Here is a 27,745-nt window from a genome sequence, read left to right on the forward strand (position 1 = left end):
TCCCCAAGTGCATTTAACCTTCAGATCCCTGTTTTCATTTCAGATCTGTTTGTTGACTTATTGGTGTCTTAGAGACTGTTTCTTGCCTCCCTGTGATGTCTTGGGTGCGAAATTCCTCCTTTGTGCTCTTTCCTGGGCTAATTCCTAGTTCTTTCCCCTGGTCCCTACATGTCTGAAGGTGGTGGGAGAGAGTCGGATCCATCACTATTTGCTAAAAGCATTAACAGACAGCTTGAGCATCTCTCAGGCAGCTTCACAGGGATGATGCGTCTAACAAATCCCTCCATAGTTACTTTTAGGGGAGGGAAGTTCTGGCCATTATGGAGAAACAGAGGGGTTCCGCCAGAGAAGATGGGCTGTATCTTCAGGTGATCCTCAGGTCCATGGACTCAGAAGCAGGTTTCCATAACGCCATGCTTGCTAAACTGCCCAGGGATACAGACCAGGGACTTAGCCAAGGTGTTTGAATCCTGCCAGCTCAGAGCTCTAAGTGTCCCTGTACACCACCCACTAGAGACTGCCAGTGTCCTACATTCAGTTCACCTCTGCATCCAAAAAGGCAAAGGGAGCAGTGTTTGGGATACCTGCCAACAGCGAAGCCATAGGCTGGCTGACCTGGTGTGAAGTTCTGGATCGCCTTTCCAACCGGCAACATGCTTTCTTTCATTTCTCTCTCTGCGGAATGTCAGCATTGACCGTGCAAGGATGCTCTTCTAGAGCGTGAACATTTAGTGTGACAAGCATGTGCACTTTTCACCAGTGTTTGCACTTCGTATTATCGTGGTTATTTTATAAATTGGGCTGGCGACGCCATTGCTTCCTCCTTGTGTTAGCTTGCCTTGGCTCATGCCTTAATAGTTTTTATAAAGTTTATTACCCCCTGCCGCTCAATATCTTTGTATGCTGTGTGGAGTTCTTCGCCTCCCGCCGGGGTGCAGTTTAATGGATTATTTCTCAATGAGAGTGATATGATTTTTACAGCCTGCCCACAGAGATGGTTATTTCAATACAGTGTTTGTCGGAGTCTCTACCCTTGCCCATTTGCTCGCCCACGTGCCGTCGTTGCTAGTGCCTGAGTGTCACAGGCGTTGGCGGTCTGAGCTCCTGCATATTTAAGTCTCTCTGTCTTCTAATCTTTGCTCCGGATTCTGTCCTCCATTCCACTTCAGACAGTTTGGCTTTCATGCCAACACCTGTACATCTGCTGTGCACTGAAATTACACAAATATCAGCTTGGCTGCTGGTTGTTCCATTGTTCAGTCAGTGAACCCATGTCTCCCTAGGAGGGTTTTCTGGGCTGATGGAACAACTTTAGGTTTTTAACCAAACTCAGGCTTGTTTGAAGGCATGTGAGTATGAGTCAGGGTTTCTTTTGTGGGCTCTTCCATTCACTTCTGCCTTAGTTTCTTTTCATGGTTTTCAACCTTGCAGTATAACCCCACTTGGGCTAATTTCACTCCATGTGTTTTCTTTAGAAGCCATCCCTCACTCCTTCCTCTTCCCACATACTATGTCGCTCCAGGGTGAAGCTTGAACTAATGGATGCAAGGGAATCTCAAGTTTGAGAGGCCTCTGAAATACTTTTCACTGAATCAATTCCATGAAAAATTTTAAATGTCTCAACAATGAGAGGCTATCTTGGTCTATGTTACTCAAAGTCCTGTTCAGGGTTTAAGAGACTGTCAGCTGGGTCAGCTTGGTTGCTTCTGGTTGCAAATGATAGAACACGCAACCTAATTATTGCATGTACGCGAAGCCCCTGGGGAGGCAGTGGCAGTGACCAGGACCACAGGTCTTTGCTTTTTTTGTTCATTGTATTTGCCTTTCCCATGTAAGATTTGTCACCTCATGCAGACAAATGTTTCCTGGACACTTCACGTCTTTTGTTGGTACATATGACCATGCTCCCATGCTTAGAAGGAGCCCAAATATGTGGAAATGGAATTGTTGTGAATGATTTCGAGCCAATTATTAATTTCTTAGAAATTCTTAGAAAAAGATTTTTTCTGAACTAGTAGTAGTGTTTATCAAATGGCAGGTAAAGTGAACCAAAACAAAAACCTGGTTCCTTTTGTGTGGAGATGCAAATTAATCCAATCAGCTGGAAGATTTCAGTAAAAACCAAGAAAGGTTAGGTTTGTGCACAGCTGTCCTCTAGTTCCCAGTGCTAATCTAAATAGCAAAGGTGGAATTTATTTGATCTTAGAATTGTCAGCACCTACGTTTATCAGTAAACCGGTGACTTCATTTGTAGGCAGATCTCTTTCAACACAATGGCGTCTGTCTCTTGCTATGTTATGAATATACAAGAGCCATGGTGTAGCTAGTTCTGTAGCTTTCTCCAAGTTCCATTGCAGCTGCCTTAGTCCAGAAGCCTTTGCTTTCCAGACAAACAGGGGCAGCAAGTCTCTCCTTGTTGCTAAGCACGTCCTCAGTGCCCACGCCCACTGAGTCTCTAGCATATAGTGGATGACTAGGACATTTTCACCATACATAAATGGCCTTAGGAATGTGGGATGATACCCTACACCCTAGTTTTTAGCTCACCTATATAGTTCATTGAAATAATCAAACACATTTTCCATCCAGTAGCTCCTTTCATAACTGAAAAGTTTGTTTTTATGGCACTTTCCATAAGTCAGTGACCAGTTTACTCTCACCTCCCTGGGCAGGCTCTGATCCCAGTCTCCTTCACTTTATGCCACTATGAAGTCCCCCGAAGGAAGAGTCAGTCATAGTTTAGTGTTATTCCTGCGTGACTCTGTGAAGTCAGGTATCACCTGCTTCCCCCTCCTCCCAGACGCGCATGTGGAACGGGAGAGTACCCAGAACAGTGAAGGGCAAAGGTAAGCAGAGAAATGACCAGAAGAAATCATGCACAAATTCTGGTGCAATTCCTTCTTTCCTCCCGCTCTTATTTGTCCAAGTAGTTAAGGAAAATGTTCTGGGGACGTGGGGGAGGCGTGTGGCAATGGAGCATGTCCAGGATACCCATATTTCTCCAAAAGGAACATCAGGGATGACTAATTTTTTTTTCGACAGTACAACACAGCAAACTAAAATAAACATAAACTTAGCACAGGCATACACTCTCTTCTCAACTTAGCCATTACAAGATGGAGCTTTCCCAAAAGATGTGAGCCAAGTGAGAGCAGCTCGGGCATGGGAGGACCTGGCTTCCAGAACAGAAACATCAGATTGCTGTTGGTCCTCATTTGCAGATGCAATTCAAAAAAAGAATCCGGAAGAGTCCAGTCATGGATGTTAGGAAAGCTTTTTATTGTGATCCTAGGCAAAACTTTATTATGCCAGAAAGGAGCCAGGAGTATTTAGTAAAAATTGTAGCCGACAGGAAAATAAAGGCAGTTTACACTTAAAGCTAAAGATATGAGGTCAAGAGCCCCTTCTATGTGTCTCTCCCTTCAGAGTGTGCTATATTTAGCTCATGAATGAGAAGAAATTGACATCCTTGAAGTTAGCTTCCTTCTCTTGTATTCACAGAACCCGGGTTAGCCAATGGAAGAATGGGGAATTAAGAAAGCTTTTTTTTTTTTTTTTTTTTTTTTACTCCTCCTAAAAATATATGAGCCCCTGGAATTAGCGTAAGGATGAATACACAGGTTAAGACACAACCTGCCCTCTGCTGGGGCCATGAGTTTCCCCCTGGTGCTTACATCTCCATTGAACACTTAAACAGCAGAATCTTGTAGGATGCTTGCTTGTGGAATCTCATTTCATTCTTCCCTAGCCACTCTTAGTTGCTTGAAATTAATCATTATCATCATCATGGATTTACTTATGGAAAGACTCTGAGATATATAGAAATGTTGAATCAGAGTTGGTATAATTTCAGCTGTGATCACTGCCCTCAAACAATTGGAATCTACTGGAAAGCATTAAAAACAATGGTATATAGTTTGCTGTGTGGAAAGCCAGTGCATTCTTTCTTGGGGGGCATGTAAATGAAACTCTGGTTCTTGGGATTTTCATAAACCCTGTGTCCTCATCGTGGAACCAGTGATAGAATGGATCATGATTTCATGCGTCATATTTCCTGGGAGCTAAGTGCCTGATGGTCCCCAGGCAGGGGAAGGAATATCTTCACCTTTCCTTAGTACGAGTGTGGTGCTGGGAGACTTTCTGAAATAGGCTGAAATTATTAGAATATTTTCTCATTGGTGTGCCTCCTTCACCTGCCAGGGATGCTCCCTGGGGCTCACAGGACCGTAGTGGTCCTAAGGTTATTCTGTATCCCCATCCTAATTCTACTGTGGAGGATAAGGGAGAGAAGATACCCTCATTACCCTGAAAGAATTCCATGTTCAAAAGTGATCTTTGCCTCTGCATTATCAGAATTCCAATCCTGTTGGCATAGCTCCGTTCCCTTGGGGATTAAAAGGAATGCAAACTGGTGACATCAATTCATGCTGCTTCATGAGCTATGAAGTCTTTTTTCCCCCCTACACAGAAAATTTACTTTCTAACAAGTATGTTTGCTAAATCAGACACATTTTGAATGGGTTATTCAGATTTTTTCTTTTCAGATAGTCTAGCAAAAAAGCAAAGGGGGAAAAAAAACATGTGTATTTGAGAAGATTAGTTAAAGATACCTATTGGCATTTTGGGTTGTAAGTATGAACAGTCACAATAAAGGAAATTTCAAGCAAGGTCTAAAGCGTAGGCTAGAAGGACAGTCTGGAATATATCTGAAGAGCTCAGAGCAGGGCAAGATGTCTTCCAAATACCCATGATGCCTGGGTGAGGAGTGGGAGTGGGGGGTCACCGGATGATACTGGAATGACAGGGTTTGCATGAACTAAATTCAGATTGACAGGTAGTCTGAGCCAAGAGAGTAGCGTAACAAAGACCCTGGAAGGCTAGTGAGGAACAGCCGGTCCTCCTGAGAGATCCCTGATTCTCAAGAGTTCTTCTACAGTAGGAGAGGAATGGATGGAAATCAGCGCCTGAGTGTAGCATGACCACACTCTGCATCCTTGAATTCCCATAACAGCTCTCTACGTAAACACTTTGGAGAGGAGAAAAGCAAGGCTTGGCAGGACAAAGCAAGTTGCCTAGAGCCCCTGTCAGTAAATAGCAGATCCGTGGCTGCAATTTCAATCTGCCTGCTTCTTCTAGAACCTGGACTCTCCCCTGCAGTGTGGGGCCCTTCAGTGTGGGCAGAATTGGGGGTGAAGATGAAGAGATCAGTGAACAACATAGGCCGGGGTCAGTTCTAAGTTGGGCCTCATGCGCAGACAGATACAGTTCCTTACACCCTACATTGATCGAGAAGCTCTTGACGCCAGTTTTCATGAAAATAACAGCGTGATTTAGCAGACCTTCTGAGGAGAGAGGGCTAGTAATGGAATACCTCATTTGGAAACTATTAGTACAAATGACTTATTTTTAGCCAAATTTAGGTCATTTAGAAACAGAGTGAGTTATGTTTTTGAAAAATGGATCTTGTTTTCTGAAGAGTAAAATGTGGCTGAATTCTTTTGTAAAGACCCCTGTGTTCAGATGGTAGCTCACTATTTCCACTCATTCCTGGGCCTGGCAGCCACGCCCAGGCTGCAATGCCCCTTTGGGTCTCTGCAGTTGCATACAGAGTGTTCTTCCTCATATCATTTTGCAATGCTTTGTCTGTCTTGAGGTACATGCTTTTTGGTCACACAGGAGGTATTCAGAATTACACTTTAAATTTTTTAAGATTATTATTTCACATATTAGGTGTTCCATGGATGTGTGTCTGTGTTGTGCATGCAACAGCTTGCATGCCGAGGTCAGGGGAAAGCAGGGGCAGGTGCTGCCTTCCTACCATATGGGTTCTGAAGATAAGGCTCAGGTCTTCAGGCTTGGTATACCGTGGGCACCTTTACCAGCTGGGCGGTTTCATGGGCCCCAGAATTCTGGTTTTGTCTTGGGGGAGAGATATAGTTGGGTGTGTCTAAAGGGACACAGTGTAGATTCAGGCCCTGCTGCCTGCCAACCGTGCACTCTGCCGCTGATGATGCTTTTTGTCTCCTCTCATTGCCCATGAGCACTTTATTTATTTATTTATTTATTTATTTGAGTCTTTTGGGACAGAGTTTTTCTGTGTAGCAGCTCTGGCTTTTTTTGGAACTCGCTTTGTAGACCAGGCTGGCCTCGAACTCACAGAGAGCGGCCTCTGCCTTCCAGAGTGCTGGGATTAAAGACGTGCGCCACCACGACCAGGGGCCTGTGATCACTTTTAACCAAGAGTGACTACTGGCAAATGAAGAAACCAAAATTTGTGTAAATGTTCTTGGCAGATTTTTGCTCCAGCACATTGGGGAGCATGTTTTCAGTAAAATGCATTTGGGGAATTATCTGTCACCTTTCTTATTAGTTAAGCCATGTCCATGATGCTGATGAGAAAGAATCTGCATTCCTGGGCCCTAGGGCTCCCTCTTTTGTCCCTAGCATGTCCCTCCACCTCTTTCTTCCTCCCCTTTGTCACCAGTGACCCCCATGTGCTCGCTCCCGTGTGCGTGTGTGTGCGCGTGCACGCGCGCACGCGCGTAGTTCTCTGTCTCTCTCTGTCTCTGTCTCTGTCTCAAATCCAGGGCCTCATGAACACTTGTCACGTGCTCAGGCACCTAACCATGTCTCCAGACCACTGGTAAAGATTTTAGTCAAAAATATAACCTTACTTCCTGTCTTATTCACATTGCTCAAACAACAGATTTATTCAGACACGGAACTAGGAAGATGGGGTCCTAAATTCAGACGGGGTTACCAAGGCCACAGGTATCATCAGCTCCTTCCCATGGCAAAATGATTTTGTTCAGTTGTGTAAGTGAAGTAACGTAAATACACGTGGCTCTCCATATCCTCAGGCTCTTTGTCCATGAATTCACCCAAACACAGGACAAAATATTTGTAAAACCATTTATGTCAGTCATAAACATGTGAGCTCACTTCTTGTCATCCCCTTAAATGATACAGTGTAGCAGTTGTTTACACGGTATTTACATTTTAGCTCTTGTAGGTAACTTAGGGCGTAAAGCATCCAGGAGCACGTGTGAAAATTGGCTGTCAGTACTGCCCGTATTACACAGGGCACGTTGCCAAGTGTTTACACCTAAGAGGTCCCTGAATCTGAGGGTCCTCCCTGGATGCCCAGGTCCACCTGTATATGCAGCCGAACCCATTACTGTATACTGTCATTGACAAGCTTACTGACTGACAAATCCTCCAGCAGTCAGAGCCATACCAACCACTGGGGCTTCTGTTTATTTTTGGATGTCTCTCATATTCAAATTCTAAGTGGTGATTTTTCATCATTAAAGAGGTTTGCAAACATCATTATAATTATTTTTGCCCATAAACTAAATTTTTTTTTTTTGGTTTGTTTGAAAACTGTTCTGATTGAAGATGTTTCCTTTTTTTCTGTCATTGGCCAGTCAACTTTGTTAGTTATGAAGCCAAATCATTTTCTATGGTGTGAGTCACTTGTTATTAGACGCCTTTTGAGTGGGATTGAATTTGTCCTTCCCCCTCACTGGTGGGAATATGAGCTTGCTGTGTTGGGCGCCCGCACAAAGGGAGGGAGGCCGCTGGTGGCGTAACTGGAGGGGAGAACTTTCTAGCCTTTTGTACAGCATCTGAGCGGAGTGGTTGAAGGGCAGGCTTTGCTGCAGCAAGAGAGAGAGGCATTTACCCTTCCGGTAGGCAAATCTCTCAGCCCAGGTCCTTTGACACATGACTGCCTGTAGGAGAGCATGAAGCCAGTGTTTACTGCTGGTTCTTGCGTGTTAAACAGCCCTCTCCTGCTTTTTATTGTGCCATTAATTGCGCTTAATGCAGCTGCGTTTCTCATACGCTTGGCTAGGCTCTGAAAATTAAGTAGAAGGTACTTTGTTATAAAATTCACTGTAATGAGCTCTGGTGGGACAGGGTCTGTTAAGTTCGAAATCACCTCAGGCCATTTCTAAAGGACTTCTTCAAATATTTCACATCTATAAAAGTTTGTTACTAGATAAATAGCCATGGTGGGGGGTTAGAGCCATCAGAAAGGAAGCCTCGTTCCTCCTCTGTGCCCCTTTGGATAAAATATGGATGTCTTGAATATTTGAGAATAGTGTTTGTTTTCTCCAGCCTTCTCTGCCTCGAGTATTTGCTGCCTCCCAACTTTTAGGCTGCCAGTCCACGGACTCAGGTTCAGCGTTTCACACCCTCGCTCTATGACAGAGATGCAGCTGTTTCCCTTCCTTTTGAATTTAATTCATACATAGAAGGAGAATAAATATAGGACCACCCTCTGGGTGTACATAAATTGGTTCGAGACAGGGTCACACCTCTAAGCACAAAAGCCCTGCCGAGACAGCTGTAACTATTAGCCAATTAGTTTCATGTTTCCACTGCTGGCCAGGGCCGGAAACAGATTCTCGGTACCTGGTTAGAAGCCCCTTTAAACAGCAGTGCTTCCCCCCAGCGTTCCTGGCCTAGGTGACTGACTGCTGTAATGCTTTGTGGCTAATAAAATTTCAGATGGCCTAATTTACCGGGTAGCTTTACCAAAACATCCAAGTAATGCCTACATACTCATTAGGGACAGGTCCAGAACGCGGTCCCTTGGGACTGATTTGCAAACGCTCGCTGGGATCAGCTTCGCTGAGCTTCAGATGGGTTTCTGAAGCCCCGGCACCAATCAGGTAGAGGATCCTCGATGGGTTTAGTGCAGCAATTTATCTGAGTTTTGTAGTTAAAGTTTGAGCATGAGGTAATTAGAGCCCTCCACGCTTGAAATTCATGAACCTTATTCCCTCTTTAATAGACTCCATGCGAGCTTACCAAGCTCTGTTTGACTGACATATATGGAGACTTGGTTAAAAAGCCTCTGGTCAAAATGTAGCTTTTAAAAAAAAAAAAAAAAATCACCCTTTCACATAAAATATAATAATAAAAATTTAATTCACAATCACTTTATTTTTTTTTAATTTTTAGCTCTTACATGTGTAAATGGAGTTTTCTACCTGCTTTTGCCCTAGCCCAGTCATCCCTTTAGAAATATTTGCTAGTCAATGGTCAAATAGCCACAGCTAAACAGTGCCACACACACAGATGGACCTGGCAGCTGACCAGAGATGACCAATCCCGGCCCACCGACGGGGGACCGGATGTTTGGTCTGCTTGCTTTATACTACTGTGTATTTCTCTGGACAGAAAGTAGAAGCCAGCCTCTGGGCCATGACCATATTTGTGCAGTAGGAGTGTTCACACACACACCCACACACCCCCACTCACCCCCACACACCCAAGTTTAGGTGATTTAGTCAAACCACCCAGTACCCACCATCTTTAATTTTTAGAAATGGGACACTGTAAGTGGAAAATTTTAAGTATGTGTGTAAGTACAGTGCATGGACATATGTACACATAAATGTGTGTACACCCCCAGACAGCCACAGACACCAGCTTCACCTTTACTTTCAAGAAAGATTATTTTGCTAAAGATCTGTAGTAGAATATCAGATACTCTATCTCTAATAACCATTTCATGGTTCCTATTTGTGACAGAGGATATGACCTGTGATTGATGCTGCAAAATCCACAGGGTTATTTTTTAAGTGACAAATGGACACATATCTTTGCAGGGGAAGGGAATTCAATTAGTGAATGCCTCTTGAGCACTCAGTCAGGTATAGTGGGTATTTGGCACATCATAGCTCATTTAATTATTTAACAAAGTGCTAAAATGGAAATTCATAAGTTTATCTTTCTGGTTACCATTATTTCTCTGAGATTTTTTTTTTCTAATTGGCCCAATATCACACACAACATAGTAAGTCACAGGAAAGTGCTGTTTATGTATAAGCACACTGGTAGCTTCCTTTAATTCTTTATATCAGAAGCCTTTATCAGCACCCAATATTATTTGCTCTAGGGAGATTAAAACGTCAGATAGAACTGGCATTGCTTTGTTGGGTATGTGCTTGAAAGCTGTCACAAACCCTGGCATTTGACCTTGCAATGACTGTTTTTGACAGGGTATTAGTGTCTCAGTATACAGAGCGGAGAAGCTAATACTGGGGTATCAGACGTGTCTTATCTGGGCTCACTAACTCGTAAACAGTAGAGCTGTTAGGAGAAATAAAGGTAAGGTTCATGCCTTGAAGAGTTGGGCTTTTTATAAATTACAACTACCTCCTCAACTTTTTCAGTACTCCCCAAAAATTGTAAGTATGGATTAGTGAGAATTTCAAGGGCCTAGGAAGGATATTGCAGAGGTTGAAGCTGAAACTGAGTTGGCACTGTCGGAGCTCTGCCCTGTGGAAAATGAAATCAGCACACGAGTTGAACAAACCTAAGGCATACGGTGAGCTAATTTCTTCCCAGCTGTGGGCGGAAGTCTGGAGACACAGGCGAAAGAGCGAGGATGCCACAAACGAAGAAAACAAAGTTGGTCCGAGAAGGATGGTGACTGAGTTCAAATGGCCTCAGAGCAGGCTGTGTGGAGAGAATTGGAGGAGAGTGCATGAAGGGGGAAGCCAGTGTTGCTTCCTGAATCCCGATGATGAGGGTTCTAGACACAATGGTTTTGGAAATTAGAGAAAAACTCTTTCTCGACTTCAGCAGAGGTGAGGCACTTGTGTCCAAGAATGGATTCTCAGGAGATGGTGCCTTCTGTCCCACACAGGACAGTCCCAGATTTGTCCCTTCACTGGCCTAATCTAAAGTCATTAAATAACGCAAGAAGAGTGTGAGCTAATGCTTTACCCTTTGAGTTGCCCTTCCCAACAGATGAAGTGCTGTTTCCTTGATTACTTAGTATTCTTTTAGTTCACACCTGGGTGTTTTAATAATCCCTTCCAACATTTGGCTGTGGGTGTCTGACAGCTCTTGGCTGGAAGGAAATCATACTTATTGCTTTTGTGATTCAGGATTTGTAGGGACTCCAAAAGCAATTGTAGGTCACGCCTCTATTGATGGCATGTAAAGCTTTTGCCATGGCAGAAGATACAATGACAGAGAAACTTGGGGCCTACTGAACCAGGAGAGAACATCTGTGAATGAGTGAAGTGCTCAGCTGTATTGGGAGCATATGAAGTAAGGGGAAACCTCAAAACAGCATTATAGCAAACTGGGGTCTTGCATTTTTGTGGCATTTTGGGCATCATTATAAATTCACATGAAAGGGGTTTCATGCCTTTGTGAAACTGGCAGGAAATACACTTCATGAACGGAGACCAGGGTCGTTGGCTGAGTTTCTTGTACACACAGTGGAGAAGAAACCATGAGGCAGATCAGGAATAGTAAGCTTACACTATAGCCATGATCAAAATGGAGTCTACGTTAGTTACTTTTCTATCGCCCTGTGAAAACACCATAACCAAGACAACTTACAGAAGAAAGGTGATTTGGGCTTAGAGTTCCAGAGGGAACTCTGCATCCTGCAGCAGGAGGCAGGCTTGGGAGCAGACACAGCAAGCTGCGGGCTCACATGGCCAATGGCAAGCATGAAGCAGAGAGAGTAAACTGGGGCTGTCATGAGTCTTTGAGCTCTCCAAGCCCATCCCCAAGTGACATACTTCCTTCAGTGAGGCCACACCTCCTAAACATACCAGATAGGGTCACCAACTGGGGATCAGGTGTTCAAACATTTGAGCCTGTAGGGGACATTGTCATTCAAACCATCACAGAGTCATGGGGCGGGGGGGTGGGGGGGGGTGGGGGGGGGAGTACAGGCATTCCTGGGGAATCATACTACCTTGAGTTTAGATGTAGCCAGGAAGCTTCCTATGGCCTAGCCTACTCATGAGCCCAGATACTAGATTGTTGTGTTATTTGACTTTCAACTAGAAGAACTTCTGAGGTTGAACTCTCTTCCAGGATGGCTGGGCCACTGCACTGTGGAACACTGCTTTTGTACATTCCGCTTACAAAGTCACAATATGTATTTGGAATTAAAAGCTAATAGTGTGTTGCCTGTTTGTCAAGTTCCCATAAACCCCAAGGAATGTTGCCATTTCTGTAGATGGTTTTGCTTCTCTCTCTCATGGCTTTGGCTATTTTTTTTCTCTCTCTTTGAAGATGTAAACAATCTAGTCACTTTATTATTTATTTATGTTTGTTTGTTTATTTGGTGTATGTATGGGTTTGGTTGGGGGGAGGGTACATGTGTGCACATGCTTGTGTGTGGGGAGACCAGAGATGGCATTGGGTATCTCCTTCTGCTACTCCCTACCTTACTTTTTGAGAAATGGTCACTCACTGAACCTGAAGCTTGCTGATTGGGACAGACAGGCTCCTAATGACTTCCAAGGACCTCCCTCCATCTCCTCAGTGCTAAGACTACAGGTGTGTGCCACTCTGCCTGGCTTTTTATGTGGGTATTAGGGGCATGAGCTCTACCCTGTCCACATGCATATGCAGCAGGTACTTTACTGACTACGTCATCTACCAAGACCCTGTCCAGTCACTTGTGTTTTTATGGTGGTGGGTGGTGTGTGTGGATGCATGTGTGCTCTATCATGGTTTTTCCTCCCCTGGAGATGCTAATGACTTGCAGTCAAGTAATCATCTCTCAGTAAAAACTCAATCTTGAACCTCAGGCCCATTGAACATCATGATGAGCAAATCTTGAAGACGTCTCCCATTCAGCAACCCATGTTCTCCCTAGCACCTCTTCCCTTCTGAAATTACCTGTCGGGGGGGGCGGGTGGTGGAGGTTGGTGGTGGTTGCTACCCCAGACCCCTAGAACTCATACTAATGCTTTAACCTTATTGGTCCCAAAGCCATCTTAGCCCCGCCTGTTAAATATCACAGAACTTAACCCCTCTTCTACAGTCTTGCTCACTTATGGGGGCCGTACCTCCCCATGTCCTGCCTAGACTTTGCAATGGCAACATTTTTAGCCTGCTTCCAAACACACTCCTCCCCTCCCCACCCCTCCCTTCCCGTCCCCTCCCTCCCCTGCTAATATAATACAGTCCAGGTCTTCCCCCACCATCCAGCCCTGCTCAGACTTTCTGAGGGAATCTCCAAATCTTTGTGAAGGCTGGGATGCCCTTTGCAATATTTGTAAGGCAATCTGTGACTGGGGTGGCAGACAGGTGATGCCCTCTGCCATGTCTTCCTCTGTACATGAATCTCCCATATCTTAGTCATTTTATTCCTTTCTTTGTATACAATCTTCTCTCTACCTCGCCCACCCCATTGCCACCAATAAAAACATGGCTTTGTTTGCCTAGAAATATTTGTGATCATTTGCAACCCAACTATTTCTTATCTGTTCACATCTTTCACTTCACTGGAGGTGGGTGTTCCTTCTGAACTCCACCAAGTCACCCTCTCCTCTCCCCTTCTCTCCTAGGCTTTATATTCCTTGAGAGGGCTACTTCCTTGTCATATTTTGGAACCTGGCAAGCTTCTCGAATGTTGGGACCTTTAAGATCTGCTTTCCCTTTAGCTGGATACTAGTACCATGTCACTACTTGACTATTATATTCTTGCAGGGGCCTTCTCTGGCCCCCCTACCCGTTCATAGGCTCCTGTAAGCATTTTCCTTTCCTACCTCCCCACTCTTCTTTAGCCTCTGTCTCTTATACAGGTGTTCACGTATTAAGACTGCCACTGTGGTCTGGCCTCCCCACAAGAATGCAGAGCCGTTTGTCCCACTTAATCAGTCTTTGATGGCCCATCATTCCCTGGCACTTAGTAGGCCTTCAGTATGCACTCACATGAATGATTGCCTTACGTTCTTTCCAGCTGACATAATGCCTGGCCCAGAGCAAATCCTTAATGAAGGTGTGTGAAAAGAATCCACACGGTGGCCTGAATTCCCATGTTTGAACCTACCACACTGAGGAGACCCCTGACTTCTGGAAAGGGAAGCAAGGCAGCTGAGGGATGGATTAAAATGACTGGCTAGTGGCAAAGTCCATCCTCATCAGAATTCTAGTTCTGTTGCTCAGTGCGGATTTTTGGCAAGTGATGCAGATTCCTTTTCAGAAAATGCTGATTGATTGCACAGTTGTCCCCACTTCATTTGCAAACCTTCATTATCTCTTTTTCCTTTCCTCCTTCTGTCTGCATTTAGAAGGGGCGGAGCTGCGGATAATTCCACAAGGCAATTTTTGTGAATAAACTCACTAACTGGCTGCTTCTTTCAGTCTCCCAGTCTCCGAGCAGAATACAAGTGTCTGCTCTCGCTGGAGATGCTGTCTCTGAGCCTCCTTGCATTCATTCATTTGGTTACTTACTCATTCATCCAGAGAATCAGTTATTCCACCCTGCTGATGGTGCAGGGTCTATGTGAATATTTAGTTCTTGTCTGAAGCAAGAGTTCTTGACATGAGACCCAGGGCTGGCTTTCTCTGGAAGTTTCCATCATTGCCTGGACAAAGCTTTGTGTTTTAATTTTGTGTTTGGAAGAGGGTTTGTTAAACAACTTTGTTATTCAGAGAAAGAAATGATAGAAACCTCCAGAACCTTTCTCTAAAGGCTTGAGGTCAGCCTTGAATCTAAGCAACAGGTCAAGTTTTCTTAATGTTTCACGGGAGTGATGACTATCCAAATATATCTGCCTATGCTGCCCTGGTGCCAAGCCTGGCTGTATTATGAACCTGTTAGCCAGTCTGCATACTCCAAATGGTGTTCATCTCTCCAGTTTCCTTTTCAACTTCACCCAACTTTGGGGCTTCTGGAAATCTGGCGATCTTCTGTTAATCAGACTCACACCCAGTTACCACTGAGGACCCTGTAGTCTTTGTTTAGGTGAAATCCAAGGGAAGGTGGTGGGACAGAAGAACTGTTTTTGGTTTCTAGCAGTGGTGGCGGTATGTGTTTACCTAATCAAATTATGTCGGAGGCGTTCAGCATCATAAAGTGAATGCCAGTTAGGGCTGGAACAGGACATGAGTGACTCCTTCAAGGGAAAACGCAGTGGGCGGTTGCTGATACTTGGAGAATGGCTGCTGGCTCTTTGCCCGAGTGTGTGGGAAATGTTTGTGCTGGTTTGAGACCCTGATTGCAGTTAGCGCCACAGGGTGGGTGGTGACGCGGTAGCTATGACATCATCCTTTAGGAAAGGCGGGAGCTGGTGACAACATACACGGAAAAATTCCTACTCTTCCCATTACATTCTGGATAAAGATAGTCTGCAGGAGATCGTCCTCAGCTCTGGCCTCAGCTTTCATTCACTCAGAAGTGAATGCTGTGTGCTGAGCTATCCCATGGGGTGGCTATCCTGCTGGGGACTCTTCATTCATTCACTATTTATTTTGTTCCTTCTGTGCTCTGGGCCCCATTCTGACCACTAGACTTTTAATAACAGAAACCCTCTGGCTTGTGAAGGTAAGAGCTAGTGAGGGGAGATTCAAGTTGGGTGGGGCACATTGTGAGTCCTCACGATTGCTCGAAGAGGCATTGACTGTTTTGACCGAAGAGATTGAGGTCCCTGGAGCCTAATTTCTCAGTAAGACCCAGCTAGTTTGGGATAAACAGAATTTAACACTGAATTTGATTGACTCCAGAGCCCAAATCTTTTCTTCTTTGCAAAGCTGCCTCCCAGTAATATGAACCCTCCCAGCGAACCCCCTCCCCCGGCAGAGGGGATAGGCAGCCTCTGGAAATGAGTCAGACATCCCTTATAAGGTACCTGAGTCAACACTGTACAACACTGGTATGGTAGTCTGGTAAGTGATTCAGTTGCCTCACACAGTACTGAGCTGAATGCCACAATGGGATTGTGTGCTCTGGAGACTACAGTGGAAGCGGTGGTGTGGCACTGACGTAGAAAGTAAAATTGTTGGGGTTGTAGGGTTGTCTCCCAGCACTGAGTGTTCATTGGTGCTTCTGGGTGAGGCGTTGTGACTGTTGAGCTGCAGTGAAGAGTCTCAGGAAGGCTGGAGTGTAGTGGAGGTCCAACCCTGCCAGTGTCTGATGGGGTGGCAGTCCATGGGTGATGTAGCTTAAAGAAAAGAACAGGGAGCAGACAAGGTGACAAGGCCCTAACCTGCCATGTACTGCTGTTGCCTTTGTGTCTGACAGTGGACCCCAGAGGCCTGACCACTGTAGTCCATCTGTCATGCGACCTCACTGCAGACTTCCCTTTCTCCCACTCCCCCATCCTGGCTTCATTTACCCATTTGCTGCATTGTATTCCTTTGCCCCCGTCTGTCTCCACGCAGTATTCTGTTTCTCTGGAGAGTCGGCATGGTACCTTCTCATTAGTATGCATTTTAACACAATGCCTGGGCACAGCAGAGAGACTCAACTTTGCATAGATGCTTTTACCTTCTTTTAGAAATGGGAATAGAGGCTTGCAATTAGGTCAGCCAGGCTAGTGTCTTTCATACCGCTTGCCTCTATTGAGCTATCATATGAGAATGGTTGAGCTTTGGAAATGGATCAGAGTGACCTTAAGAGCAAGTGCAGGTGTTCTTTGGCCCAGCCTCCCCTGGCCACTGCTTTGTGAACTGATGGTTCCTTTGGCAGAGAAAAGAAGTTACTCAGCATACTGCCAGGCATTGATGTGGCCCAATAGCCAGAGAGAAAAGGAGCAAGAGACTGGAAGGGAGAGAGAGGAGAAGGAAAGGATGGAGGAATACATGAATGAAGAGAGAAAGCAGAGAGGGCAGGAGACATTGCCTTCTTTTTCCCACAGAAGAAAACAAGCTGCTTCCTACAGATCTGAGGTGTCTTTATCCCCCTTTGTATCTGTGGCCTGGGAAACCCAGAGGCCCATGACTATTAGATAAGAGTCGTGAGGGTGTGCCTGGCTTACCTCAGTCTTTGGAGCAGATGGCGTAAAAGTCATAACATAAAGCTTTGGGATCAGATTGAGAGAAAGAAGGCAACTGTTGGGGCCTCTTTGTTTACCAGCCATGCAGCTAGCACAGGCTGACTGACTGGTAATGGCCACCCCTCTGACTGGGAGGCGGAGCCTGCATCCGTCTGGTGCCCAGGAAGTTAGGAGGAGCTGCAGCTGGGAAGCAGCACTCTTAGAAAGACAGTTTGCAAAACGAGAGGACAAGAATCTCACCGCCCGACCCCAACCCCCCCCCCCAAGGGAGAGCACCAAACCTGACTCCCGTAAAAAGTTTACAGTCTGAAAAATAATTTCAGTGTGTTCACGGAAGGTGCTTCCCTCCAACCAAAGGACAAGCTCATGCTGTGTTCAAATTCCCGAAGTGGGCATCTTCTTTGTTTTCCTTTGGAGAGCTATGGGTCAAGGAAGATGTGATACCTTCCTGTGAGAGTTGTTCGATAGCCCTGTCCCAAATACCTGGAGCAGGTGGTCTGTAGCATGGTGTGCTCCTGAGAAGATGAGTTTACACAAGATGAGAGACCTGTCTCAACTACAGCCTGATGTTTGTACAGGAAACTGAGGAACAGTCTGTCAGGATGGCGTGTAGGCCTCTAGCTGTCTACATGACCCATATGCTCTCCCAACACATGTGTCTGCATCCCTCAGGGAACTCTGTCTGGGTCACTGTCAGGTCCTGAGTCAGGAAGAATGCCTGTCTCCCAGAGAAGCTCAAGGTGTATTTGCTACAGTATCCCTGAGCTAGAATAAATGAGTTCATATTATCCTGCTGAGTTCATATGCAATCAAACTCAAGAGCCTGTCTCCTGTTTCTTCATCCTGTTGCCCCTTTATAACTTCCTCCAAGTTGAGAGCAATCCAACACTTGCTGTATCTCTGGGAATCTACAGGGAGGAATTGGTTGTTGGTTTGACTGATTTTTTTTAACCTTGTATTTATTTTGTAATGAAAATTTAGAAACTCTAATTTCCTCCATTGTATGAAGGAATCGAATTGTTAACTCTGATACATCCGAAAGCAAGTTTATGAAGCCAGTAAATATACCCAGAAACATTGTGATTTCTTTTAAGTAGTTCTGGACTAAAGTCCTTGATAAACAGTACCATGTGTACATTGTGTGTGTATGCTGATTTTAGTTACACATGCAGTTGTTTTAAAATAATTAAGAAAGTGAAATTGTAGTGAGTGAGTGATGAGTACAGTTTATCAAAAAAAGTTCTCTTAGAATTTATAGCAATTATTTTGGGAGTCTTAGAAAGATAAAGCATGATCTTGAGCCAGGCTATGGTTGCATACACCGTTGATCCCAGCACTTGGGAGGCAGAGGCAGGGCAGATCTCTCAGTTTGAGGCCAGCCTGGTCTACAAAGAGAGTGCCAGAATAGCCAGGGCTACACAGAGAAACTCTGTTTCAAAATAAAACAAACACAAACAAACAAACAAAACCCATGATCTTGAAGGGTTGCTTCTCTCTCGTATCCCCTGGTATCTCTAAAGGAACCTGTCATGTACCTCACACCCTGGGGCTCAGCCCAGCTGTGGACCATGCCTGTGTTTCCCCGAGGATACGTCCTCAGAGACTTTGATGGTGAAGGGCGCCCTGAGGTGCTATCACTCCAAACACTGCTTCAGCTACTGCCCTAAGAATTCCATTGTCAAGGGAAAATATAGGTTCTGCCATCAAATGCCGACCACCCTATAAGTGACCTTATGAGGACCTTACAATGAGCGGTCCATGTAGGAACCCCCACATTGTTAGGCAAAGGCCATTTTATCATCTTGTTAACTAGAGGTGTTGCGATGCCTACCAAGGAAACTCTTATTTCCTCCATTGGAAATGAGAAGTGAGGTGCGGGAAGTGAATATTTTAACGGGAGCCTTTCCACCACAATGAAGCTGTAATTTGTTGATGATCAAGTATAGGAAAACCTGGTGAAGAGAGACAGGGAATTTGGATGCCATTTCACACTTCATACTATGCCATTTTGAAACGGAAAATCGCAAGCAGTTTTGCAAGCATCAAAGGAAGAGAGTCAGTTCTTAAAGTGAGAAGTAGAACCATTCTCCTCACTAGCCAGGCCTGTTGAACACGGGCATTTTCCTGATGCTGTGGTGGTTGGAAGCAAACCATGCATGGTTTCTTTCCTCCCAGTTCAGCCACCTATTGGTAAGCACTAAAACCTCCAGTCATACTGTCCCTCATTCTCTCAATGCACTCAACCCATACTTAAATTTCCCCAATGCATTCAATCCATACTTAAAATGTGGAAGAAATTTAAATGTGTTGCATCAGAGAGCTTTCCAATTAGCATAAGACTGCTTAAAGTTTCAATTATTTCCTTATGATTAAATATCTCTTTTTCCTGGATTGATAGTACTCTATAATGTGTGATAGGTTCTGGGATTCAGATTATGAACTTTAAAAAAAAAATTGAAATGTGAATTTAAAAATAAGTTCCAGCATATAGGGAGAGTTTTCTTGTAATTATTTTTAATTTTTTTAAGGTTTATTTATTTTATTTCATTTCATATGCATGAGTATTTGTTCTATATGTACATATGTTCATCCCAAGCATGCCTGGTGCCAGTAAAGGCCAGAAGAGAGCATCAGATCCTCTGGAACTGGAGTTATAGATGGTTTTGACCCACCATGTGGGTGTTGAGAACCAAACCTGGGTCCTCTGCAAGAACAGCAAGTGTTCTAAACCACAGAGCTATGTTTCTAGCCCCTTATTTTTATTTTATTATTATTATTATTATTATTATTATTATTATTATTATTATTGAGACAGAGTCTCTCTATGTAGCCCTGGCTATCCTGACACTCACTATATAGATCAGGTTGGCCTCAAACTCAGAGAGTTCTGCTTCTGCCTCCAGAGTCTAGGATTAAAGGTTTGTACCACCATGCCCAACTCTTGTAATTATTTTCAGTTGGACCTTCAAATACCTGATTAACAGTGCAGTAACTATTTTTCTTCTCTGACCTAAACTTTAAATGGTAGCAACTAATCTTGGTGAGAACACTTTGGTAGAACCTTCTGAGTATTAGTTTTCAATATTTGCCAGATGTGTAGCCTGAGAACACCACGTGTTTTCCACAGTGCACCCGGCCTTTCAGTTGCAGCTTTAGTTATAGCCCTGCTGTGAGTTAATCTGGTACTGAGCCCTGTTCCCATGCCTTTTCTCCAAACTGGTAATTCCCTGTGTGTAAGGCATACTCAAAACACCAAAGAGGTTAGTGAAATGGAGGAGGTTGTAGACCCTGGGTAGAACTGTGTGGGCTACATTCAGACTTAGAATTTGGTCTAATATTACAGGAAGATGTGGAATTTCTCAGTAGTCACAAAGTTAAGACAGGACCCCACCTCCCACACACACACATCTGTACCTTATAAACTATTATAGACCCTGAGAAAAGTTTTTCTGGCTCCCCTGACCCTCCAGTGTGGGCCGCTAATTGAGATTCTTCAAGGGAAACCCCTTTTCTGTTCCTGGTAGCCATAGAAAGACTCATTAAGCATTCTGTCCTTCATTCTCTCCCAGACCCTGGCTTTGCTGAGCCCAAGTGCTACAGCTCAGGGAGTGAGGTCTGCAGATGCCTTTAAGCTTGTCCTTTGGGCCTCCCTTCCCCCAAACTCAGTGTGGGAACAGAGATTGCTCCATGCATGAAGGATTCAGAGGGCAGCCTTGGGAGGTGGCCAGGCAAAGAGCTGGCCTTTTCTCCAGGTGGGGGGATCCATTCTTATGAGGTTGCCAGGAGAACTTAAGGGCAGCATTGGCTTGGGAGCTGGGTCGCTGAATTAGGAAGTGGAGTGAGATTGACTTCAACTGAACTTCTTGTCAACCAAAGCCTACTTTTCTCTGTGCGACAGACACTCTTCACGGTGGAAGACCTTTCTCCTTTCTTGAGTGAACCCTACTTTGGCAGCAGGCTCTCTGCAGTTCTCTGCCTGTGGTTGCCCCTTGCATTATGAACTATGCTGGTGAGGGCCCTGCATGCAGAGGGCTGGGAAGGAAAAGGGCAAAGCAGGCCTCGAGGCAGCCAGAGCCCAGGACTTCTCTCCTTTCATTATGTGTATCTACTGAGCTGTCCTGTTTCTGCTTCTAATGGATTCTTCCATGGCAAGTTGACCTTTTGGCTGAATAGGTCAAACTCCCACTGAGTGCTAATCCCCAGCCTTCCTCACTTTATCCCTGGAGGCATGGAGCACCAGTTCAGAACGTAACTGGGCTGGTGGGGTATAATTTTGACAGAGGGTTGTTTTTTATTGCACAGAATTAATTCTTGGGGACCGCCATGTGTGGTTATAGCAGGGTCCAGAGTAGAATATTTTGGCTGACATTCTTGAGGGGCAAAACTAATTTTTTAAGTCTGTGTTTTAAACTGGTTTCCCTGGATGCCTTCTACCTTCTGATGAGAGCTAGGCCAAGTGCCTCGTCCTCACAGCTTCTCACATCACTAGGGATTTCTGAAACATAAGACCAGGATTTCCTAAGCTAATTTCTTTGAAAAAATAAATGCTTCCCCCTGTATATTTCTTCCTTTTAAAAGCTCTAAAACTCTGGGTGCTTCCTTTTCAACCTTTATAAAATATGAGATAATGGTGCTTTTTAAGGATAATTTTATGCTGGGCCCAGTCTTAAGCAACAGATTTTCTTGTATTTGTTAACTGAGTCCCAACACTAGTCCCCACTTCCTAGTTAGAGATTTTCAGCATCCAGTGGGCACTTAAGCAGATGTTGAGTAGAGTTTTAAGTTGAAGTATATGGTGTGCTTGCTTTCTTTGAACCGTTTGTATATGCTGTTCAGACTATTCATCTCTCCTTTCTGTGAGTTAGTGGCAGTCTTCAGAGACAATGGAAAGTAGTCTCCCTTTATTTAGTAATGTTCTGCTTATGAGTGTTTTTATTAATTTAGTGTTCTTTCAATTTCAAAAAGTAGTCACTTAACTAAATAAACTGATAAATGAAGTTTATCAGCAGGTGGAATGAAAAACAAGTCTAGTACCTTGGCACTGTTGTGTGGGAGCTACCAAAGGAACTTGGAAAGTATAACCTTTTAGAAGCAAAGAGACAGGGACATATTCACAAAGCAGGTGACCATGCTAAAGACAGTAGACCTCACTGAGGTCATGCCCTTTAGTCCTCTTGGCATTCATGATACTCTGCAAACACAGTAATATTAATGCAGGAAAAAACAGATTAACTGTTTCCATTGTCCCAGCGTTATAAGTCTACCAATTCTCAAAATGGAGAGTACCAAAAGAGATGTGCAGAAGTCCATATTTAACATCTATTCAGTTACCAATAATGCCAGAGTTAAAGCAGGGCTCCTACCAGGGGCATAATGGGCTCCTGTTTAACATATTTATGTTGGCTGTAAAATTAGGAGCTGTCATTACAGCCCCACATCACCTGCATAAGTGCAAAACAGATAAATCAAGAGGAGTTCCAGCGTCATAAAAACGCCATTGAGTAGAATAGCATGAAACCACTTCCAGAATACTGGGATATTGTGCTAGCGTGTGCTGGGATGCACGCGGAGGCTTCCGGAGGATTTGGAGAACAAAGAATAATTGCTTGGGTCAGAGTCAAGGATGCGAGACCTGATGAAGACATCCTTTTGTAGAACAACCTGAGCACTGGTGAAGGAAAGGCAGGAAGAAAAAGGCCAGCGGAAGCCAGGCTTGCATAATCCCTGAGCGTTATTCAAGACAACTGTTTCTGGGGCTTCTAGAAGCATTTGAGCTGCCATCTGCTGTTGCTAGAGCTTGCCTTGTGGGCCTTCTAGTCAATAAAGGCTTCCTTACATTCCCTGGGAAGCTGGAGGGCTCTCTAAAGTCACTGGCTCTGGCACTTTCAGTCCCACCTTATTGAGTTATTCATAGAATACTTTCTGTTATCTGAAGTCCAACATTAATCCTACTTTAAATGGCATGCAGTTATTTATTTCACGGCTTGTGATCGAAAATCTCCCCAAATTCTAAACTATTAATAAACTCTGAATCATAATTACTGCCTCTAAAAGGGAGTGGACATTTTAGAAGTTTTTCTGCTCTCCCCTTCTCCCTCCTAAAAACCACCCATCCCCATAATCTTAAAAAAAAAAAGCTGCAGATTTTATTCATGTGGGATCATTCACACCAAGCTACCATAATGTGCAATTAGCACTCTAGAGACTGAAAACAGTATTCAGCAAGACAGCTGCATTATCAAAAATGCCAAAGGAGTTTTGAAGGGAGTAATGTGCATGTTAGAATAGAAAATTAATCAGAAGCACATGCACACACATACACAGCAGTGCTACTTAAATGTATTTAAATATGAAAAAGTAAAATCCTATGTCTGCACCTATGATAAAGATTAATCTCAGCAAAGAAATGAGGTTTCTCCCCATTTGAAAATTATTAGTTGTATGTTTTACTTCTGAAGGAAACAGGGATATGGGACTCGAGTTTCCAGCTGGAATATTCTTTAATAATCATCACTCTTCAATTATATTTTATATATTTTTTCCATTGAGAAAATGTCTCCCTTTTCTCTTGTAGCAATAATGGCACTTGGCGCTCATGCTATTTTCAAAGTGCCTTTCAGATGTGTCCTCTTAGTAATTAGAATAGGCTTCCTGTGTCTACACGGCACAATAATTGTGTGCATTTGTGTTGCAACCCTACTCAGCTCTCGTTAGGAGCGATTGGTGTGGCAACCAAAAGGAAGTGGCATTTCTCTAGTACCGATTGACAGAACTGTCTTGTCCATCAGCTGAAAGAGGCTTTAGCTGTGAGGAAGCAAGGGCTTTCGACTTTGTTTCCTCTTAGTACCTGGGTGTGAAGAAGCAGGACGATCTTGGAGAATCTTTCTTGTCAGAAACGTAGAAAAGCTCTAAACATGTCCTTTCTTAAAACTCTGTAGAGCAAACAGGTGTTTACAATACTTGAGATTCTAGAAGAAAGAATAAACACCCCATAGAACAGCAAACTGGCACTGTACATTTAAAATACTGGTAAGAAAGGACCCTCAGTTCTGGGTTCCATCCATGCTGTGTCCGGAAGTGCATGTTTGTTATGAGGTCTCTTGGAGTGGCAGGTGCCACCCAGCAGGCTGCCCCTTGGGAAGGAGTACAGTGATGATTGGCATCTCCAGACCAGAGACAGCCACTGATGAAAGTGTGTGCTGACCAGGGTCCATCTGAACTGCTTGCTGGCTTTGTAGAATAGTCAGTCACATGAGCACTCAGAGCTATGGAAGCCACTCTTCTTGACACATCACACCAGTGTAAATGCCCCTTAAAGAAACTCTGTCCTCTGACACATGACTCTTTGTAAGTTGTGATGAACTTACATATTAAAAAATACTAGATATGTCCTGTTTGGGATTTTGGAGTTTATCTTTCTCTAGCATGGAGTGGGGGTTGGGACTATTGCTACTTATACTGAAAAAGAGCAATGTCATAGTTTATAGAAAAACTATATTAATTTGTTCTAAAGAAATATGAACATTTGTGTGTTTTTACCTCAGTATAGGAAAAACTGTCTAAAGGGTAAAATTTTAAGTCTGGAGTGTTTTGAGGTTTTGGTTGTTTGTTTGAAGTTTGTAGATACTGATATTCAGACGAAACTTATACTTAGGTTCCAACAGCTCAGAACCCAAAGGGACAGTGGGTAGTGTTTCTTCCAGAACTCACTGGTGCTGTAAGAGAGTGGTAATGCAAATGGAGAGAGATTAAGCTGAAAATCTGACATCAGAACTCCAACTCAATTGTTTTTCTTCTTCTTCTCTCTCTCTTTCTTTTCTTTCAAGTTATAGGTGCGCAGCGAAGGCGAAGCCCCAGCGCACTAGCCATTGAAGTATTTGAAGCACATCTGGGAAGCCACATTTTGCAGGTACCCCTAAAACATCTTCCTTCCATCTTATCAAGAAAATCTCATATTTGTGATCTTCTTGTCCATGTTTTTATTTTTTGATGCATATTTGATTACTGTTACTTTATCTTGGAATTCACAAATTCTTATGAATTTGTTTTTTTTTTCCTTTTTAGAAAGCCATTCCTTGAGAGAAAATTAATGAGAAAGGGAGGGCAAGTATTATCTGTGCTGTAATAATTTAGATGAATTGTACTCAGCTGATGCACAGTGTGTAGTGACGGGCTGTTCCCAGAGTGATCATGTGTGTGTCCTCTGAGCTACATATTGCTTTCCAAAGAGCAAAGTTTTGTTGTGAAAGTGCTGTGACATTTGTGTGTGTGTGTGTGTGTGTCGTCAACCTTCAGTTCTTTGCTTGAGTTTGTATTTGTTAAATGCTTCCAGTCCCAATGTTTGCCTCCTCAAATTAGAAAATTGCTTAGTGTGAATTTTCAAGCCTCTATTTAAGTAAGGGGCTCTAATAATAATTGGTTTTGCTGGCACATTTCATGATAAATAAATGGGAAAGGTACTAGGGTGAGGCTGTAGTTCTCTAGTGCAGAAAAAAATCCATCCCTGGCTCAGCATTTTACTTAACTATCTTACTGTCATCTTAAGATTATACCATCTGTTTATTGCGTCCACCTTTACCCTTGGATCACTGTTCCACGTTGTCCAGAATAACGTTTAGAAGATGTTGTGATGCTTTCTAGATTCTTATCCATTCAGAGCTAAGCAAAGGAATAGCCAGAAGATGGCCCTAAGTAGCATTGGATCTAGAAGGTTATCCCCCTAAATTTTGTACACTAGGAATACATTCCAGATTTTTTCTTGAGAAAAGTCAGGTGTAGTCACAGCTGTTAGTTCTCTAGCCCCTTGACTGATAGCTTGGGAATCCCCCCCCCCCCCCCCCCCCCCCCCCCGCCATGTGTGTTCAAAGGAAATATTCTCCATCTCCACCTAGATTTACCAAGTCTACTGGGTCAAGGAAAGAAATGTGTTCTCTCACAGGCCTCCTGCAAGAATTTTGTTGTGTGAAAAATCATAGCCTACAATTGAAAATTTAAGACACTGCAGTGTCTTGCCTTAATTTTGCCAGAATATTCTGTTTCTGATTCTCATTAAAATCTATTATTATCTCAGAAGGGGTGTTTCTGGAGCCGCTATAATGGAAGCTGCATACATATTTAGAGTTACCTTCACAATAACTCCATGTTCATTTTAAGGATACAGAAAGGATCACATTTCTCTTTAGGCCTTCTGTTTTTATCTTTTTCTTTCCTGTACATGATTCGTTCAGGATTGGGATCTCTATTACATGTTCTATATAGACTGGAACAAATATATTACTGGATTCTTTTGTGATACAGGGCTGTTGCTACTTAGATTCTGATACATTCAGTCTTATACTTAGTCAGTAAAAGAGTAGTTCAGACAGTAGCTCTAGATTATTGTTTTCTGAGTTCAAAGTCCATTACAGGGGTGTAATTTAGAAGTTGCAATATTTTAAAACTAATGGAACATGTAAGAGTTTGGACTGATTGCAATTTGGTGTAAACACCTCATATAGGGAGAATATCCCAAATATCTGCTCAACACCATGCTTTACTTAGAGAACAGGGGCTTGAAGAGGAGACTGTTGGTTTCTCATTACTTTTGGTTGGTTTATATTGTCCTTAGACACCAGACTATAAGAGAAGCCTTTATAGCTGGGTATTACTTGGGGGAGACTGAGCACAGTCATGAGCATGACCTAGAAATCATGTTACATGAAGAGCAGTGAAGAACCCAGAGAAACTGGAGAACACATAACTTAAAGAGGACAGTACTACCCTGTCTGTGTATTGGAAGAACTCAATAAAGCAATACTATACTGACAGTGTCCTCAGAGCATAGTGGGGAAAAGGGAATGAATGTGGATTAAAGTTAAAAAAAAAACACACTCTCTTATCATAAAGGTCCCAGATACACCTGACCACATGTGAACTCTTTGGAGATATTGGCTTTAAGGGGATAGATGGGTGGCTTGATAAATACCATCAAGGCAAGATACTCAAGCACAGGTGAATTATCGGATCTTGAAATTGCCTTGGAAATGAGAGCTTCTCATATCATTTGATTTGAACACAGTGGTTGTGAGTGGAAGAACAATGTAAGGGTCTGTGCAGAACTTTACAGTACTAGACTTAGGGGTGGTCATAGCAAGAAGAGCCCTTGTCAAGTTCTCTTTAGTTATCTGCCCAACTAGCAAGGAAATCCTCTCATCCACAGATGAGTGTCAGTACCACAGCCAACAAAGTATCAGTGCTGCAAAAGCTTAAGATGGCTTCATATATTTCGTTTTGAAAAGATCTCTGGTAGACTCATGGATTGGTGGAATCTGGAGAGAGGTACTTCCTTCCTTTCGGACCCTTCCATCCCATGCAAATAGTTGACAAAACCTCTGGCATTCAGATGATAGGTCTGATCCCTGACCTTATGATTTATAGTAATTGACCATCCCACCAGAGTTTCAAACATTGAACAGGAATACAAAATTCACTACATGGGGCTGTTGTTTTGAATTAGCTTACATTCATTTAAAGGAAGGAAATAAGCTTCATAAAATGAGAAATGTTACAGTGGTTGAGTATAGTAGGAATCTGAACGAGCCAAGTTCTAATTTGCCCATAAGACATCGAAGATGGGATCTCAAAGTTGTTGATAAATGAGCAGTTTATTAGGCAGAGACAGTAGAATAACATTCCAACCAAAGGCAACATGAGATGCAAAGAGATGCAGGCAAATGCTCGTAGGCCTCATTTGAAGAACTGTTGTGATGTTTGATATGATGGTTGGCTCACTTGACCAGGAAGCACCTGAGTGGTGAAGGTGGAGAAATCATGCACACCATGTGTTACCAGGCCACTGAGCTAACCTGGGAGGTGCAAGTTCCATTCTCTATATACTGAGGATGCTGTGGGGAAGGTTTTTATGCAAGAAGGAACAAGGAAAGGGTTAGGCTTATCAAAACACAGTATCTAGGAGTTTGGGAGTTGTTAGAATA

General features: G+C 43.6%; 1 protein-coding gene across 1 annotated transcript in view; it reads left to right on the forward strand.

Annotated features, from left to right (window-relative positions):
- The window catches only part of Npas3 (neuronal PAS domain protein 3), an 838,670-nt gene that overhangs the window by 379,329 nt on the left and 431,596 nt on the right, over positions 1 to 27,745 (forward strand). Inside the window, 1 exon segment of the mRNA XM_052738517.1 lies at positions 24,599 to 24,681. Within this exon segment, the coding sequence (XP_052594477.1) occupies positions 24,599 to 24,681 (83 nt within the window).

Source organism: Peromyscus californicus, unplaced genomic scaffold (assembly GCF_007827085.1).
Source record: "Peromyscus californicus insignis strain IS unplaced genomic scaffold, ASM782708v3 Scaffold_15__1_contigs__length_86483966, whole genome shotgun sequence".
Lineage (NCBI taxonomy): Eukaryota > Metazoa > Chordata > Mammalia > Rodentia > Cricetidae > Peromyscus > Peromyscus californicus.